The 20122-nt window shown below is 41.6% G+C and overlaps 1 protein-coding gene across 3 annotated transcripts; it reads right to left on the bottom strand.

Annotated features, from left to right (window-relative positions):
* Positions 1-5727: 5727 nt before the first annotated feature.
* LOC140199445 (gamma-crystallin S-1-like) lies at positions 5728-19446 on the bottom strand. Of its 3 annotated transcripts, none has more exons than XM_072261548.1 (3): positions 19429-19446; positions 9295-9537; positions 5728-6003 (listed from the first exon to the last, which is right to left on the bottom strand). In XM_072261548.1, exons 1-3 carry the CDS (start codon positions 19444-19446, stop codon positions 5728-5730), a joined length of 537 nt encoding a protein of 178 aa, XP_072117649.1. The 3 variants fall into 3 exon arrangements, with proteins under 3 accessions (XP_072117649.1, XP_072117652.1, XP_072117650.1); XM_072261551.1 differs by lacking the exon at positions 19429-19446 and adding an exon at positions 9623-9631 and having other exon boundaries at positions 5728-5987; positions 9285-9537; XM_072261549.1 differs by lacking the exon at positions 19429-19446 and adding an exon at positions 9623-9631.
* Positions 19447-20122: the final 676 nt, after the last annotated feature.

Here is a 20122-nt window from a genome sequence, read left to right as displayed (position 1 = left end):
CGTCCCTTTCCTCTGGCCCCAACACCTGGACCTTTTTAATCTGGCCCAGTGCTTAAATCAGCCAAATATCGGTTCGTCCCTCACTCTCGGATCTGAGCCCTGTTGCTTCGCTGTGCTCTCAGGACTGGGCCCCGCTACCTTCACAACTGTGCCTCACTTCAATCTGCTGCTATGAATCAGCTCCTAGTCCGCTCCAGCATTGGCTTGTTCCTCACTCTCAGGCCCAGGCCCTGACACCTTGATTCATCCATACACGCCATTCTGCAGCCGTCCTTCACCTTCAAGGAGGACCACACCACAAAATTGCCAGGTCATACAGGCCATTCAAAGTTCAACTCTGAAAGGGAAGTTACAGGCTATTGATCACAGTGATCATTGTCCTGAAAAGGTATGATCAATACAGTAGTTAGTAGATTTGTTTGTAGATCCTGCTGAAGGTTCTTGGTCCGAAACATCAACTGTGCTGTCTTGCATAGATGCTGCCTGGCCTGCTAAGTTCCTCCAGCACTTTGTGTGTGTTAATCAGTAGTCTAAATTCATTTCAGAATTCAAAGTAATTGATGTAACGTAAAATAGATCAAAGAAATGACTTTAAGTTTTTGGTTTCAATGCAAAAATGATGTGAGCAAATTTAAATGCTCCAAATTTTGAAGGGCTGAGCATAAATGTTTTGAATTTTAGTTGATTATATACAATTGAACTTATCTGTTAGACATCGAATAGTTAATTCAATCTGGCCCCTGGTAACATTTCATGATTCAGATATACTGATGTGCAAAGCACATAGTTCATGCATGAAGTGCTTGGCAAACATTTTGGCTGTGACCAGCAACATTTCATTCTACTTTTTCTGAATTCACTGTTATGAAACCAACACGCAGACAGACGCTGAAATATATTGTAGTCTTACTGTGTCAAAGTCAAAGCACCACTTGTCCTTTCATTGTCATCTGCGCTCTTCTGATTTTGTATTAAATACCATGCTATTTAAATAGATCCCCAACTGCGTTGACGTGAGAAGGTGACTTACTGGGAATTTTCAGAATACTAAGAGAAGCTGATTGGAAGAGTGAGAGAATTGGCTTAATTTTATTGTAGAGTTATAGGGAAGGTCACAGAGACTGAATGCTGAATCCAGGCCTTTCAAAAGTGATGACAGGGCACACTGGGTGATCAAAAATGTGTAGCCCTCTTCCAAATATAGCAAATGTTAATTGTTATTTTTAAATCCATGATTAATTTTTTTATAGGTGGGAAGCTTGATTTAAGTTCAAGTTCAACATTACTGCCATCTGACTGTACATACATATAACCAAACGAAACAATGTTCTTCTTGGTGCACCCAGAAAACTTATATCATACACAGTGCATAAAACAAAATATTACCATCAATAAGTTCATAAAATATAATTCAAAATACATGCTGTGAGCAGCACAAGGAAACTGTAAAGGGTACAGTAAACTGTAAACAGCTCACTGTCTTAGTGAGAAAACCTCGGTAGTGGCAGGGTATTCATTAGTTGCACAGCCTGAGGGAAGGAGCTGTGACCCAGTCAGTAAGTCCTAGTCCTGATGCTCCTGTACCTCCTTCCTGGTGGTAGTGGGTCATAGAGATTGTGAGTAGGCAGTAAGATGAATCCTGGTAGAAACTTGATCAGCCTTGTGTGATGGAAAAGGGTTTAAGGCTGATTGGCCATTTCCTGCTTCTTTAATCCAATGTTGCCAAGAGGTATAGTTTGTGATGGACTTGTGCATATAATGAACTGTAAGCACAGTGTTTTGGGGATTTTGTTATGCACAAGGGAGAGAGGACTGTGGGCAGTAGCCATATCTGTGCCATGGCTCCTGACACAAAGTGTCATAGAGTAGTACAGCACAAATATAGGCCCAGTGAGTCCATGCTGACCACTGTGCCCAACCAGCTAGCCCAACCTTTCTGTATTCAGCACATATCCCTCTAAGCTCCAACCCCCTATGAACATTGAAGTGCTTCACAAGTTATAATATTACAGCTGCCTCAACCATTTCCTCTGGAAGTCATTCCATACACTTGGCACCCACTGCATCAAAAAGTTGACCCTCAGGTCACTTTTAAAGTTTTTGCCTCCATAACCCTTACCTGGGGAAATGAGTATTACCTATGCCTCTCACTCCTCATCCTCCTGTGCTTCAAGAAGTAAAGACCTACCCTGGCCAGCTTGTCACTATAACTCAAGGCCTCTAGTTCTGGAAAAATCCTCATAAATCTTTCTGCACTCTTTTCAGGTTAACCATGCCTTCCTTATAACAGACTGACTTAAACAGTACACACTACTACTAGTGTAGCCTCACCATTGACTTATACAACTACAATATAATGTTGCAAATCCTATACTCAGTGCCCTGACTAATGAAGGCCGCATGTTAAAGGTTTCTTTTTTTTTTATCAACTTGTCTACCTGTGACATCGCTTGCAAAGGACTATGTACTTGTACTCGTTGGCCCTGTGTTCTATTACACTCCCTATTCATGATGCAAGTACTCTTCTGGTTTGACATTCTGAAATGCATCACGTCACACTTGCCTGCAGTGAAATACATACGCAATTTCTCAGTCCAATTCCACAAATAATCAAGATCCCCTTGTAATGGATGATGACCCTCTTCACTATCAACAACACCTTCACATTTCATGTCATCAGCAAGCTTACTGATCAAGTCTTTGCATCCAAGTTGTTTGTATAGCTAATGATTAACAAGGATTCAACACTAATCACTGCGGTGTAGCACTAGTCACCAAATTCCATTCTAAGAAACAACCTTCACCTTCCACCCTCTGCTTCCTACCTCTGGGACAATCTTGAATCCACGTAATTAGCTCTCTATGGATTACGTGGAACTAACCTTCCAGACCAGTCTACCATGTGTGTCCTAGTCAAAGGCCATTCTAAAGTCAAATAAACAACATCCACTACCCTATTCTCATCTACAGTTTCAGCTACCACTTCATAAACTTCAGCACAACTTTCCACCCACAAAGCCATGCTGACGCTTCCTAATCAGACTTTGTCTACCCAAATCCTGTCCCTCAGAATTCTTTCCAGTAACTTCCCCACTGCTCATGTCAGACTGACAGGCCTGTAGTTCCATGGCTTGACCTTGCCATCCTTATTAAAGAATGGAACAACAGTAGCCACCTTCCAGTCTTGGGAATTCTCTAAAGCAAATATCTCCATAATGTTCTCCGCAATTTCTTCTCTAGCCTCTCACAAAGTCCGATGATCCACACAGTCAGACACTAGTTATTTACCTACCTTTGTGTGTAATAAGACTGCAAATTCCTCTTTCCTAGAGATATGTATGTAAACTCAGAGGAGAAATAGTCATTAAAAATCACTCCCTTTTCCTGCAGCTCAACAATAGGTGACCCTGCTGATTTCTAAGGGGACATACTCTGTCCCTAGCCACCCTTTTATTCATAATATAGCTGTAGAACCTCTTGGTATTTTCCTTAATCTTACCTACCACATGCATCTCATACTCTCTCTTTGCCCTCTGCCCTACTGATTTACCTCTTAAGAGTATTCTTAATCTTTTTATAATCATCAAGGGATTCACTCATCCTTGAAATTCTAAACCCAGTATATTTTTTTCTTCTTATTCTTGACCAGAGCCTCAATAATTCTTGTGAGACAAGGTTCCCTGAACTTACCAGGTTTACTCTTCATCCTAATAGGACCATGCTGCTCCTGAACTCTTGATGTCACACTTTGAAAAGCCTCCCACTTGCTACTTGTTCCTTTCCCTTCACTAGGCTCACCTAATCAGTGCTAGATCCTGCCTAATCCCACCAAAATTAACCCTGCTCCAGTATAACCCTGACCTGTAGATCTGCCCTATCCTTTTCCAACACCACCTTAAAACTAATAGAATTATGGTCACCAGAGCCAAACTGCTGTCTGATTGTCACTCCCGTTACATGCCCTACCTCATTCCCTAAGAAAAGGTAGACTATTGCACCCTATAGAGTCAGCCCTACTGCATGTTGATTCAGGAAACTTTACTGAATGTATTTCACAAATTCCATCCCACCTAGGCCCTTGTCACACTGGATAGACCAGTCAATGACTGCTGAAATTATAATCTCCCACTAATACAGATCTAATATTTAAACAACTAAGAGCAATTTCACTACACACCCTGAAGTTCCACCTGACAACTGGGGTATCTGTAATTCAGCCCCACTAGAATGACCCAACCCTCCTTGTTTCTAAGTTCAACCCATATGGCCACACAGGGCGATTCCCCCAAGAATGTCATCTTTCAGTACTGCTGTTATCTCCTCACTTATCGAAAAGGCAGCAGCACCTCCTCCATGTACCTTTGTCATACCTGTAGCACCTGTATCCTGGAGTACTCATTGCATACGTAGGTCTTAATTTTGTTCATATGATCCCTTTATATGTGTTTTTCATGATATATTGCATTAAAAATGGTAGGAAGCATCATGCGCACCTAAGCGCAGCTCCGGTGTCATATTCAAGTTTGCTGATGACAGCACTGTCATTGGCGGAATCAAAGGTGGTGACAAATCAGCATATAGGAGGGAAACTGAAAACCTGGCTGAGTGGTGCTACAACAATAACCTGTTCTCAATGTCGGCAAGACCAGGAGCCGATTATTGGCTGCAGCAGGAGAAAGTCAGAGTCCTCATTGGGGGGATCAGAGGTGGAGAGGATCACCAACTTTAAATTCCTCGGTGTTATAATTTTGGAGGACCTGTCCTTGCACGTAAGTTCAATTAGGAAGAAAACAGAGCAGCACCTCAACTTCCTTAGAAGTTTGCGAAGATTCGGCATGACATCTAAAACTTTGACAAACTTCAATAGATGTGTAGTGGAGAGTATATAGGCTGGTTGCATCACAGCCTGGTATGGAAATACCAATGCCCTTGAAAGAAAAATTCTACAAAAAGTAGTGGATACGACCCAGTACATCACAGGTAGAGTCCTCCCCGTCGTTGAGCACATCTACATGAAACACTGTCACAAGGCAACATCTATCATCAGGGACTCCCACCACCAAGGACATGCTCTCTTCTCACTGTTGCCATCAGAAAGAAGAAACAGGAGTCTCAGGACTCACACCACCAGGTTCAGGAATAGTTACTACCCCTCAAACATCAGGCTCTTGAACCAAAGGGGATAACTTCACTCAACTTCACTTGCCCCATCACTGAAAAGTTCCCACAACCTATGGACTCACTTTCAAGGATGCTTCATCTGATGTTCTCAATATACATTGCTTATTTATTTATATAATTATTTCTTTTTTTTGTATTTGCACAGTTTATGGCATTTGCACACTGGTTCAGTTCTCAAGTTGGCGTGTCTTTCATTGATTCTATTGTGGATTTAGTAAGTATGCCCACAAGAAAATGAATCTCAGGGTTGTATATGGTGACAGATATGTACCTGATAATAAAATTACTTTGAACTTTTGAACTTCTGAACATGAAAACCTATCCTTTAGGTGAAGATTCTTGTGTGGGATTCTTTGTTTCTGCATATTTTGTAGTTTTCAAAGTTGTTCCCAATGTATATTACCCTTACTAATGTATATGTAAGATTGCAGAAATGGAGAGGTATGAGACACACATCATCACAATTCAATATGCATCAGATAGGATTGACATTTTATTGTGCTTTAGAATTTGTCATCATTTGAAAATCTACATTGCAAAAAGGAACTAGTAGTCCCTCATGCACTTGAAGGACCCAATAGTTGAGTTGTAGCCGCCCCAGTCACTGTATTTCCTGTATTCCCCAGGTTTCAGGAAGTACTGTCGGCCTCTATAGTTGGGATGTTCATAGAAGATCCAGTAACCATCCATCACCTGACAGGAGTGGATGTCACGATAACGGAAACGATCGTAGACAGAGGGACAGTCTTCCATGAATTCCATCATCTGCCCTGCAAAGTCAGGCCTCTCATAAATCCTCATCCTGTAGATGCCCCCTCGGTACTGGAACATAAAATGCACAACATTCAAGATATTGTAGTAAGTACATGTGTGACTCACATTAATTACAATTCCATGGCTCCCCAAAAAGAAATCTGCAATACAGCAACACAAATCTATCAGCAGCGATCAAAAGTTTTTCAACGAAATTAAGAAATGGAGTATTGATCATTCATTGTTTTGTAGCCTCCTACCATCACTTTGATGAATGAATAGACAAAGCTCTAAGGCATTTAGATGTATTGCAGTCACAACTTCCCTACCAAACATACGTTATAAATGAAGGTACATCAGGATTGTTATGGGTAATATCGAACATCTTGTGCTCCAATTTGCAATTTGAGAGGGAGAAGCTGAAGTCAGATGTATCAGTACTACAGTGGAGTAAAAAGAATTACAGAGGCATGAGAGCAGAGCTGGCCAAAGTTGATTGGAAAGGGTCACCAACATGGATGACAAAAGATCAGTCATGGCTGGGGCTTCTGGGAGCAACTCAGAAAGCACAGGATAGATATATCCCAAAGAAGAAGTATCCTAAAGGCAGAATAATGTAACCGTGGCTGACAAGGGAAGTCGAAGCCAACATAAAAGCAAAAGAGAGGGCAGATAATAGAACAAAAATTAGTGGGAAGTTAGATGATTTGGAAATTTTAAAAAACCAATAGGCAACTAAAAAAGCCATAAGGGGAGATAAAGAAGAAATATGAAGGTAAGCTACCTGACAATGTCAAAGAAGATACCAAAGGTTTTTTCCAGGTATGTAAAGTGTAAAAGAGATTTGAGATATTGGACCACTGGAAAATTATGCTGGTGAAGTAGTAATGGGACAAGGAAATGGTGGACAAACTGAATAAGTATTTTGCATTAGTCTTCACTGTGGAAGACACTAGCAGTATGCTGGAAGTTTGAGAGTGTTGGGGTGCAGAAGTGAGTGCAGTTGCCATTACTAGGGAAAAGGTGCTTGGGAAACTGAAAGGTCTGAAGGTAGAGAAGTCACCTGGACCGGATGGATGACACCCCAGCATTCTGAAAGTGGTGGGTGAAGAGATTGTGGAGGCATTAGTAATGATCTTCCAAGAATCACTAGATTTTGGAATGGTTCTGAGGACTTGAAAATTGCAAATGTCACTCCATTCTTCAAAAAGGGATGGAAGCAGAAGAAAGGAAATTACAGACCAATTAATCTGACCTCTGTTGGGGCGATGTTGAGTCGATTGTTAAGGATGTGGTTTTGAGGTACATAGGGGCACATGGTGAAATAAGGCCAAAGTCAGCATGGTTTCCTCAAGGGAAAATGAAAATATTACCTGACAAAGCTGTTAGAATTCTTTGAGGAAATAACAAGCAGGATAGACAAAGGTAGATGTTGTGTACTTGGATCTTCAGAAGGCTTGTGACAAGGTACCGCATATGAGACTGCTTAACAAGATATAGGCCCATGAGATTACAGGAAAGATACTAGCATGGATAAAGCAGTGGCTGATTGACCAGGAGGCAGAAAGTGGGAATAAAGGGAGCCTTTTATGATTCATTGTTGGTGACTAGTGGTGTTCCACAGGGGTCAGTTGTTTTATTTACATTGTTTTTCAATGATTTGGATGACAGAATCGTTGGCTTTGTGGCCAAGTTTGCAGATGATAGGAAGATAGGTGGAGGCACAGGTAGTGTTGAGGAAGCAGAGAGGCTGCAGGCAGACTTAAACAGATTAGGAGAATAGGCAAAGAAATGACAGTTGAAATACAGTGTCAGGAAGTGTATGGTCATGCAGTTTGGTAGAAGAGATAAAAGCATAGACCATATTCTAAACAGGGAGAAAATTCAAAAATCCAAGGTGCAAAGTGACTTGGGAGCCCTTGTGTAGGATTTTCTAAAGGTTAATTTGCAGATTGTGGCTATGGCGAGGAAGGCAAATGCAATGTTAGCATTCATTTCGAGAGGACTAGTATATAAAAGCAGAAGATGTAATGCACTTTATAAGGTACTGTTGAGGCTTTACTTAGAGTTTTGTAAGAAGTTTTGGTCCCTTTATTTAAGAAAGGATGTGCTGACATTGGGGAGGGTTCAGAAGGGGTTCACGAGAATGATTCCAGGAATGAAAGGCTTATTGTATAAGGCATGAGTGATAATTCTGGGCCTTTACTGGCTGGAATTTAGAAGACTGAGAGGGAATCTCATTGAAGCCATGCAAACTAACTCTAATTAGTCCTTGCCTTTCCAAAATGCCCGTGCCTCCTGTCTCTCATTATCCCTCTGAATAATTCTTCCACTATTAACTACTGGTCTGCAGTTTCCTGGCTTATTCCTGACTCCCTTCCAAAACAAAAACACAACATTTACTGTCCTCCAATCTTCTGGTATCTCACCTGTGCATATCAAAGATACAAGAATCTTCTCCCTTGCTTCCCATAAGACCCTACAATACCTCTGCCAATGTACAATGGATTTATCCATCTTTAATGTCCTTCACTATAGTAATTATAATCAATAGTAAGTAAAGAGAAGCATTCATTTAAGACCTCGCCTATTTTCAGATATGTTGACCCTCAAGGGAAATTACTCTCTGCTTAGCTACCCTTTTGCTCTTCAGAGCTTAAAGAATCTTTATATGATTTTGCTGTGTCTTATCTGGCAGGTATATCTCATGGCTCCTTTTACCCTCTTAATTTCATTCTGAAGTGAACCCTCACATTTCATGTGCTGCACAAGGGACATGTTTGTTCCCAGATGCCTATATTTGACATGCTTCATTCTCTTTTCCTGATCAGACCCTCAGCATACCTCATTAACCAAGGTTCCCTAAATTTGCCAGTCTTGCCTTTCACTCTAATGGGAACATGCTGGCCCTGGATTCATGTTATCTCTCTTTAACTATTCTCCCACTTGTTAGATGTCCCGTTACCTGCAAACAGCCCCTCACAATCAATCTCTGAGGGTTAGCCTTCCCACAGTGTCGGATTTTTTGTCTCCTTGATCAACAAATCTATGCACCAGTTATGCCTATTGATAATTAACAACTGTTGTAGGAAATTCCAATAGAGGATAGAAATTATTTCTTGCTTATACTAATGACATTTGTTGGTCCAAACCACATCTCAGTCTTATATCCTATAGTATGGATTCATCAGCAGAACAGGAAATGAGAATGTCAAAAGTAACCATGAACTCAATCCAGGAAGTTTTTTTAACAATAAATTAATTGCCCGAGACTGAATTACATAAACTAACAGAACACTGTTGATAGACTAACCTACAAAAAGTTCATCATGATTTCAGACTGAAGGTTAGCATGCTCACCTCTGGGTAGCTGCGACAGGACCTGACACAGTCATTGAATCCCATCCAGCGCTGGTAGTCAGGATACTCTCCCCTGCTCAGGACATACTGGTATCCCAGGTAGTTGGGTCTCTCGTACAACACCCACCAGTCACTGTCAACACGGATGGAGTTACAGCGGCTGAAGTAAGGGGAGAGGTCGGCACAGTCGGAGCTGCACTCATAGTGCCGACCCTGGAAGTTCCTGTCCTCGTAGAAGATGATCTGTGGGGGATTAAATGACACAGGTAAGCAATCAATTTCTTGACCTGATGAACACGCTATTGGCAAATCTGAAAATAATTGATACCTTTCCCATGTTGAACTGCACAGTGGAAGAGCAATCCTGATACAACTCTGCTTCATACAGCTCAGTATTTATAAGCTGAAGCAAAATGCTACAGTAGGAAATGCTTTTGTTATTCTAATAATTACAGCAGTATATATCAGCAAAATGGCCGAGTTAAAACAAAACCTATTGGCACTGCAGACAAAATTCCCTGATTCAGGATTTTACATGACCACTGATTCTTTTCATTCTGCCTTGATGCTGTTTTAATTGTTCTGGGTCACAAACAAATGTTGATGCTGCATTTCTGTGCAGACCAGTCACAGCATTGATACTGCCTTTGTTTTACCCTTGCATTTTACTTTTCTTCTAGGATTGTTATGTTTCTCTCTTCATAGTTACAAAATTATTCCCTGACACAAGGGACACAGATCTAAATGTGTTACTCAGGAGATAATCTTTGTTGGAGTTGCCTCAGTTTAGGTTGTCCATATTTAAGAAAACAGATGCCCCTCTTTAACCATGAGTGAAGGTTTTATCCGTAAGCTTCTTGGTCAAGATTTATCTTTAAGACAACATCATTAAAACTGATTGTATCACTATTATTATTATAATACTGATCATTATTATACCAAGTGACACATTCATAACTACAGTTGAGCAACACTGTGACCACTTTGATCACTTTGCAGTGAAATGGACTTGGTGTTTTTTGTCACCTCTCAGCCTCTTACTTCACACCTCCCTCCTCCACCCACCTTCCCCTTCACCTGAACTCACCTCTCACCTTGTACTCCTCCCCTTCCTTTACCTTCTTATTCTGGTTTCTGCCCACTTCCTTTCCAGACCTGATGAAAGCTGTCAGGTCAAAACATCAACAATTTATTCCCCTCCACAGATGCTGTCTGACTTCCTCAAGCAATTTGTGTGTGTTGCTCTTTGCTCCTTCTTGCTTGATTTGTATTTGTTCCCATAAGATTGTGAATGACTATATTTAATTTATGATTTATTTGTGAATGCTGATTACACAACGCTGTGTGCCTGTGATGCTGATGGAAGTAAGTTTTTCTTTGTATCTGTGCAGACATGTACTTGGGCATATTATAATAAACTTGACATTGCCTATGCTGTTGATTGGAGTTTCCTGTGTCTAAATTGTTTGCTATCTTTACTATGTTACCCTTCACAGATTTCTTCACTGTCTCTTTTGGGTGATCCAGATGAGCCAAAAGGTGAAAAATAAGCAGTCATTCCTGTTCTGAATTATTAATGGATCTGTTTTATGTTTCTGGTGTATCGCTACCATTAACTTCTCTCTATGTACATATGGCACAGGGGTTGTATCTCAAAGGAAAAAGAAAATTCGAAGTGGTGTTGGTCCTTATTTTTAATCTGGTGTAGACGTTTAGCCATGTGTTGCCTGGGAAATGTGGTTTTCTGATTGGGAAACATTTCCACTTGTAATTTCAGTGTCCAAATGTTTCAGTCTGGGCGCAATAAGCTACTCAGCTGCCAATCATGCAGAACATTTTGCAGCAAAAACTGCGAATGCTGGAAATCCAAAATAAAAACTAAAGATATTGGAAGATTAGACAGCATCCATGGGGAGAAAAACAGAGGTGATGTTTTGGGTGAAGCCTTATGAGGAAAGGTTGAGCAAACAAGGGCTTTTCTCTATGGAGTGAAGGGGATGAGAGGTGACTTGACAGAGGTGTACAAGATGATAAGAGGTGTAGATAGGACAACCAGCACCTTTTTCCCCTTGTTAACTAGTACAAGAGGGCATAATTTTAAGGTGATAAGATGGATGTTTTGGGTGGATGTCTTTTTTAGAGAGTGATGTTTGTATTTAAAATCCTAAAACAATGTTTGTATTGGTTTAGCCAAACACAGTCAAATTGCACTTCAAAATACCTACCTGGGAGAATTTCATGCACAAATAATGTGTCATTATGGTTCTATATGCTCCTTCCCAATGTGCTTAGCTTGGACTCAGGTCTGTCTTCAGGTCTCTTTAAGGCTTTTCTTGTTTGTTCACATTCTGTCCCAGGTCTAGTTGTCATTTTTGTCTACTGGTCTTGTGTCCTAGCTGTCTAGATACACAAGCCTGGGCAGTGCAATGTGGAGAGCAAACTGTTTCCCATGTAGCAAGCTCCTCGTTTCCACACATCTGATGAACCCAAAGAAGCAGAAGAGACTGATACAGTTTAGTACCAGCAGTGTTGCAGGTATTGTCAGGCATTAAGCTCAATGTAGGATCACCTTAGGGATTCCAGCTCCGGAATTTTCCCTCAAGGTTTACTCCTGAAGCCTTCCCCATGAGTGGGTATAGCCGCAAAGCAGTGGAGGTTTGAGATTAGCGTTTTCCTTCTCCTAGGTGAGCTGCCAACCACGGCTGACAAGCCCCGTCTGCCTGAAGTGACTGGTTTTAAGGCATCAGTAACCCATCCTTGCCCCTTCTCCTGTCACAAGAAAAGGTTCCGCCGGGCTTAGTAGCTAAGCCACACGAGGTCCAGGAGCTGGACCTGGTAGTCAGAGGCTATTTGAGGTGCATACCATTGGGAATATTTAATGGGTATTGGGAGCTTGGCCCCATTGCCACTCCTGGCTATAACAACCTTAAGGAACCCTATATGACAGACCAAATAAAAGTCAAGGCAGTTGTACTGCTTCTTATCCAGCATGAGTTGGCAAATAATCTTAACTTTGACATCAAAGAATTATCAAATTGAGGTGGCTTATTGTGGATTATAACTAGTTGCTTTACTTTCTTTTCGTATTTTTAAAACTCTTCCATGGAACAACTTCTCCTCACCATCAGATTTCCAAATGGTCCATAAACCCAAGAACACCACCTGACTATTTATTTTTTACTGTAACTCATAGTAATTTATATGACTTCCGCTGTACTGCTGCCACAAAAACAGAAAATCTGTCATTAATAATAAAGCTGTTTCAGATTCCGATTCCCATATTCATTTCTGTTCAGCAACGATGGAAGAGCCATGACTTAAATTCAAATCATTACTCTGTAGAACTTAGAGAGGAAGCTGCTAACGACTGCCTTCCGAGTTCTCTCCACTTTTAGGACAGCTAAGATCACTGGATGGGATGCGCCATTAAAAGAGACCCTAACCTAGACTGTGGTTGCAGCTTATTAAATCCAGTGTTCACAGTGTAGATATAAATGCAACAATGGTAGAGAGAACAAACATTAATGATGGCTGAAAGAATGTTAATCAAACAGGCAGCTTTGTCCCAAATGTTGAGATTTTTAAGTGTTAATAGAGTTGCTCTCTTCTGTCTCAGACCTGCATTCTGACTTGTAAGTGATGGAGAGGCTATTGGATATGATTGTACTATAGAATACCAAGTTTCTTACCCGTTCTTGTTAAGTATGGTGTTGACTGGCTTGCTTGGTTAACTTCCTGGTCTATGATAACTTCCTCTCAGTGTTTATAATAAAATGATTGAATATATTAAGGGGCGATGTTTAGACTCTTGTTCATGATTGCATTGCCACATGCATGGCATGAATTCTACTTTCCATTTAATAGTTTAACTCATTATAATGTCACTTGCTACTTCCTAGTTTCTGGGGTTTGTGCTTCATTGTTTAATAATCAAGAGGCATGAACCCAAATCCTACTTTGGGAACTGGGTAACCTAAATTCACTTAATTAACTGAAGAGCTGGTATTAGTAAAGCTGACTCATGTTGAAGTTCTTTCTGTTCACTAATGTACTGAACTTGGCATCATTCTCACCCAGTCTGAGTTGCAACTGACTCTGGACTCACATTAATGTGGTTGAATTTTAACTGGCTTGGCAAACTCTTCAAACGGCTTCGTGTACATACAGTAACTATTAGCAAACAGTGATATATCCTATAATGTGAATGGTGACATAGGATTGTATTATGTTACATGCTGACACCTTTAGAATTAAATATGCCTTTAGGAGTTCATGCATGAGTCTCACTTCCAGCTTCTCAAAGGCATTCAGGGATGGGGAATAAATGCTGGTCTTGTCATCAATTCTCTAGCTTCTGTGAGAGACTCCAGTGTATTTTAAGTTATGAGAGGATCAGGCATAAATTGCTTAATTTCAGTAAGTAAGATTGAGTGAAAACACAATCCAGGTTTTATTGAAACAGAGGCTTTAGTAATGAAGGGAAAATGTATTAGGTTAACATGTATAATGAAAATCTGAGAAACTGAGAGATTTGTTATGTTCACAGAGGAGTGATTATTTAACAAACATGACCAATAGTATTTTGAATAGCTAATGTTTCTGAGATACGACTTGAGTTGGAGCAATCTAAGGCTTTCGAGAACATATTACTGGAGTTTCTCTGAGTGATTCTAAATTTTTAATGTTAACTTGTGAGGAATAATTGAACCAATAATCCATTTACCTAGAAGAAAAAACTATTTAAATTAAAGGCTTCTGGATCTTCTCTTGATTACATTTCAAAATTTCTCCTTACAATTTATGATGAGCCATGGTGCTTTGCATAAATTATAACTCATCTAGAAAGGTTCCTTAAGGTCATAGGCAGTGCAGGTAGTGGGGACAAGTTCCCACTATTCTCCCAATAGTGTGCACCTCAAGTAGCCTCTGACAATCAAGTCCAGCTCCTGGCCTTCGCGTGTGGCTTTGTTACTAAACCTGCTGGAACTGTTTCTACAGACAGGGCAAAAGCATTTACTGGCACCTTAAAACAAGTTGCTTCAGGCAGATGGGGCACATCAGCCATGGTTGGCAGCTTATCTAGGAGAAAGAAAACTCTGATCTCAAACCTCCACTGCTTTGTGGCGATACCCACTCAAGAGAAAGGCTTTCAAAGTAAACCCTGAGTAAAATTCCAGAGCTGGAATCCCTAAGGCAGTCCTATGTTGACTTCAACACTGACTGGCAACTCCTGTGATGCTGCTAGTGTCAAAGTGTATCAGTCTCCAGTGTTCCTTTGGATTTATCAGTGGCATGGAGAGGAGGAGCCTACTGTATGGGCAACAGCTCATTCACCATATTGTCTACCCTAGCTTGTGTAGTGGCTTGACCATCACCTAGACAGCTGGGACCCAGCATCCTCGGAACAATGGAGGACCTCAAACAGAACAGAAATATACTGCTTTACAGTGATGTCTTACTATGGTATTCCAACACTTATTGAAGTAAGACTACTGCAACGGATAAACCCATAATTATATAGAGATGGAGGCTTTGAAAAATGATAGCAAATTACCAACAAATCAATGCAGATCTATCATAACTGAATATGGGGAATGTCAAATACTTTTACAAGATAACATAAAGTAGGAAACTTTTAGGAGCTATGATTTATGATCCTTACCTGTCATGGGAGATGCAGAGCTATCTTCTCAATAATTGAGTTGAATTGATTTAAATTGAATTGAATTGACTTTTTCTTACATCCTTCACATACATGAGTAAAAATCTTTACGTTACATCTCCATCTAAATGTGCAATCATAGTAATTTATAATAAATAGAACAGTCAATGTAACATCGAAACACACTTAAATCAATGTGAGTTAATCAGTCTGATGGCCTGGTGGAAAAAGCTGTCCCGGAGCCTGTTGGTCCTGGCTTTTATGCTGAGGTACTCTTTCCCAGATGGTAGCAGCTGGAATAGATTGTGGTTGGGGTGACCCAGGTCCCCAATAATCCTTTGGGCCCTTTTTACACATCTGTCCTTGTAAATGTCCTGAATAATGGGAAGTTCACAACTACAGATGTGCTGGGCTGTCCACACCACTCTCTGCAGAGCCCTGCGATTGAGGGAAGTACAGTTCCCATACCAGGCAGTGATGCAGCCAGTCAAGATGATCTCAATTGTGCCCCTGTAGAAAGTTCGTAGGACCTGGGGGCCCATACCAAACTTCCTCAACCATCTGAGGTGAAAGAGGTGCTTTTGAGTCTTTTTCACCACACAGCTAGTGTGTACAGACCATGTAAGGTCCTCGGCGATGTGGATACCAAGTAACTTAAAGCTGTTTACCCTCTCAATCCTAGATCCATTGATGTCAATAGGGGTTAGCCTGTCTCCATTCCTCCTGTAATACACAACTAGCTGCTTTGTTTTTGCAACATTGAGAAAGAGGTTGTTTACTTGACAGCACTGTGTCAGAGAGATAACTTCTTCCCTATAGGCCACCTCATTAATGTTTGAGATTAGGCCAGTCAATGTCGTGTCATCGGCAAATTTAATTAGCAGATTGGAGCTGTGGGTGGCAAAACAACCATGGGTATACAGGGAGTAAATGAGGGGACTTAGTACACAGCCCTGAAGGGCTCCTGTGCTGAGAGTCACAGGGGTAGACGTGAGACTGCCCACTCTTACCACCTGCTGGCAATCTGACAGGAAGTCCAGGATCCAGCTGCACAAGGCAGGGTCAAGGTCGAGGTCTCTGAGCTTGTTGTCAAGCCTGGAGGGAATTATGGTGTTGAATGCATCCTTCTTCTCCAGATGTGCAAGGACGGTGTGTAGAGCAGTGGCTATCGCATCGTCTGTCGATTGGTTGTGTCAGTAGGTGAATTGTAGGAGATCCAGTGTGGGTGGTAGTATGCTGCAGATGTAATCCTTGACCAGCCTCTCAAAGCATTTGCTTATTATTGAGGTGAGTGTGACAGGATGCCATTCGTTCAGGCATATTACCTTGGTCTTTTTGGTACAGGGACAATGTGGATAATTTGAAGGAAGAGGGCACTCTACACTAGGAGAAGGAGAGATTAAGAATGTCAGTAAACACACCTGCCAGTTGTGCTGCGCACATCCTGGGTACTCGGCCTGGTATGCTGTCCGGTCCCGCAGCCTTGTGACTGTCCACTCGTTGGAAACATCTGCATACCTTAGCCTCAGATGATCAGATTGCAAGTTGTAGTGGTGGCTTTCCCCGAAGGCTCAGAGTTAGCGACATTGAACTGAGCATAAAAGTGATTGAGTTCATCTGGGAGAGAGGCCGCAATGTTGTTGGCACCACTATATTTGGCTTTGAAGTCTGTGATGGTATGCAGCCCTCACCACAAGCCAGCAGAATATGACATCCTTTAGAGCACTATTCTCAAATATGGTACTGTGATGGATCAGCAATGAAAATTCAGAAGTATGGATCTATTCAATTAAATCCCTGATATTGATTATACATCAGAGGAAGATTTTTATTGGAAACTGAATTTGAACCACGAGTTGCAAATACATCCTTTCGGCAATCATACAGCTCAATATACAGAGGCTAAAGCCCTAGAATGATATTTAAAACAAGTAAATACAACAGAACCAGTTGGCATATGTACTGACTCTAGTTATGTTAGGAATGTGGCTATAAGAGATCTTCTCTTCTGGTCAGCTACCAGATGGAGAACTGCTTCCTAATTTGTCCATTTGGAAGAATATTTATGAATTATTATTGACTAGATTATTAGTACAGGTGTTACATATCCTGGGACACCGCAGGCCCCTTACAACCTATGGGAAAAAACTAGCAAACAAACAAGTTAAACAAGCTGTTGAGATGGGTCTTATTAAGATAAGAAAGGCCAGGGCTTTGGTAGTAATCAAGTAACATATATATATATATATATATATATATATATATATATAAAAAACAGGTGATGTTTTAAGAATTCTACTGAACCCAATTCCGAAGAATTTTCAACATGGTATTCCACCCTAAAAAAAGATAAGAAGCAAATACATCCTGCCCAGAAACAGGAAGCATTGATTTGAGAAGTCCACCAAGGATTCGGACAGAATTATTCTAGAAGACAGGGACTCATGAAAAATTAGCCATGTTATGTCAATGGCCTTACATGTTGAGTGATTGTAAGCAATTTGTTGCAAATTGTAAAGATGTCTGGTGTAAAATAAAGGGGTGGTCACAAAATTACCTCCTACCAACTGCACCATTGCAAATGTGGCAAATTGATTACATAGGCCTATTTCTGGCATCCTCACCTTATTGGAAACATAATAAGTATATTCTTGTGGGTAATTGATCTTTGTTCGGGATACATGTGGTTAGTTTCCACGACTTCTTGTAGCGAGACTGCAACCATCACAGCACTCCAACACTCCATATTCCCATATGCTGGCACCCTGCCTGCCTACGTGCTGACTGAGTGTCTTCTTTCAGTGATAAAAGACTTTCAGGCCATGTGTGAACAAGCAGGTATACTGTGCAAGCGGAGTACAACACCCTGTTCCAGCCACAGTTGAGTGGCCTTGTGAAGGGAAGGAACTGGGAGGTTATGGAGGTCTGTTAAATCTGATCCACTCTACAGGCAAAGTAGGTTACATTTGTCCCTGAAGTGCAGTTGTCTGTGAACAAAATGCCAATAGCAAAAAAAGGAATACACAAGAATGTTGTGCCTTATTTTATAATGTACAATGTCCACCTAAATACTCTCCTGATAGCTAACTCAGGTAGTCATAGGCAGGGAAAGAACCAAGACAAGCCCCATGAACATGGAATGGGTTTTGCCGTTGGGAACTCCTTCTTGCAAATGATGGAGCCACCAGAAAATGGATCAGAATGACTTATGACTCTCCGCCTACACACCAGTCATGGCCCAGTACCTCTCGTCAGTGTGTATGCCCCTACTTTGACTCCACCTGAGGTAAAAGACATGTTCTACAACAAATTAGAAGCTGTTGTCAGGAATATTCCCAGAGATGAGCACCTCGTTCTCCTTGGTGACTTCAACACCAGAGTGGGAGTTGATAACGATTCCTGGCCGTCTTGTCTTGGCCACTTTGGAAATGGCAAAATAAATGACAATGGACAATGCGTCCTAGAGTTCTGCTCCTATCACGGCCTCTGTGTAACTAACTCCTACTTTCAGATGAAGTCACAGTACAAGATCCCATGATCACATCCACGGTCTAAACACTGGCACCAACTAGACATGATCATCACCAGGCGCTCTTTCATCAACTCTGTACTAATCACCCACTCATATAACCTCGCATCAACACAACAGTCAGAAAAGGTTGGCCAGTTTGCCAAGTCAGTACAGGGTTCTATGACTACCTCCTTACAAGGAGATACTGCAACAGAACAGTGGTCATACCTTTGTGACACCATCCACAAATCAGCACTCTATCTTTGGAAGAAAGACCACAAAGAGCAGTGACTGGTTTGAGGCAAAGTCCAACATCGTGACTCCTGTCATCGAAGCCAAGCGTGCAGCTCTCACAGAGTACAAGTCATTCAGTGATGACATGAGGGCTACTGTTCAGTACGATGGCAGCCTATCAGAACCCTTCGCTATTTGTAGTGAAGTCAAACAAGGATGTGTGTTGGCCCCAACATTATTCGGCATCTTCTTCTCTCTGCTATTGAAACACGTGTTTGGGAAGTCGACAGAAGGCACCTACGTGCACACCAGGTCTGATGGGCAGCTGTTCAACCCTGCGTGCCTGAGAGCAAGAAAAAAAGGTGCAAAAGATTTTTATACATGACATGCTCTTTGCCGATGATGCTGCCATAACTTCGCACACCAAACAGCAACTACAAACTCTCATGGACTGCTTCTCTAAGGCATGCAAGGACTTCGGGCTTACCATCAGCCTAAAGAAAACAAATTTCCTTACCCAGAATGTAGTGGAGACACCAATCATTACCATCGACAATTACAGTCTAGAAGTGGTCCACGAGTTCACAAACTTGGGGTTGACCATTAGCGACACTCTCTCCCTCGATGCTGTAATCAATTGGCGTATTGGCAAAACAGCATCAATCCTTGCTCGACTCTCCTCGCGGGTCTGGGAGAATCCGAAACTCATTACAAAGACCAAGACTGCTGTGTACAATGCATGCATTATCAGCACCCTCCTATATGGTAGTGAGACTTGGACCATCTACTCCAAGCAGGAGAGGAAACTCAATAGTTCTCACCCTGCACAGCCTTTGCCACATCCTTGGCATCACCTGGAGAGACAAAGTCCCAAACTCTGAGGTCCTCTCCCACACTAAACTTCCCACAATGTTCACACTTTTAAGACAACACAGACTGCGCTGGCTGGGCCACGACTGTCATATGAAGGATGGTAAACTTCCAAAGGACATCCTCTACAGAGAACTAGCAACAGGCAAGAGGAACGTTGGTAGACCCCAGCTTCACTTCGAGGACCTCTACAAGCGCATCATGAAAGCCTTAAAAGTCAACAGAGTGCTGGGAGGATACAGCAGATGACCACAACAAATGCCAAGATACTCTTCAGCAACACCCAGAGCAAGGCGAAAGAGTGATCCTGAGTCAGTTTGAGGAGTGGAGAGCTAAATTGAGAGCACAGCAGACAACAATTTCATGATGCCCTACACATGCAGCAACTGTGGCAGAGCCTACCGTTCCAAAATTGGCCTCAATCGCCACAGTTGACGCTGCTCGATGAACCAGTGACTACCAGAGGCACAGTACCCATGGTCAAAAACAACTAACGGATGACACACACACACACACCCACCCCCTAACACAGGCCAACCATTACCTATGTC

The sequence above is a fragment of the Mobula birostris genome, chromosome 6, assembly GCF_030028105.1.
Source record: "Mobula birostris isolate sMobBir1 chromosome 6, sMobBir1.hap1, whole genome shotgun sequence".
In the NCBI taxonomy this organism is placed as follows: Eukaryota; Metazoa; Chordata; class Chondrichthyes; order Myliobatiformes; family Myliobatidae; genus Mobula; species Mobula birostris.
Note: the sequence above shows the minus strand (reverse complement) of the source record. Positions and strands in the feature narration are given on the sequence as shown.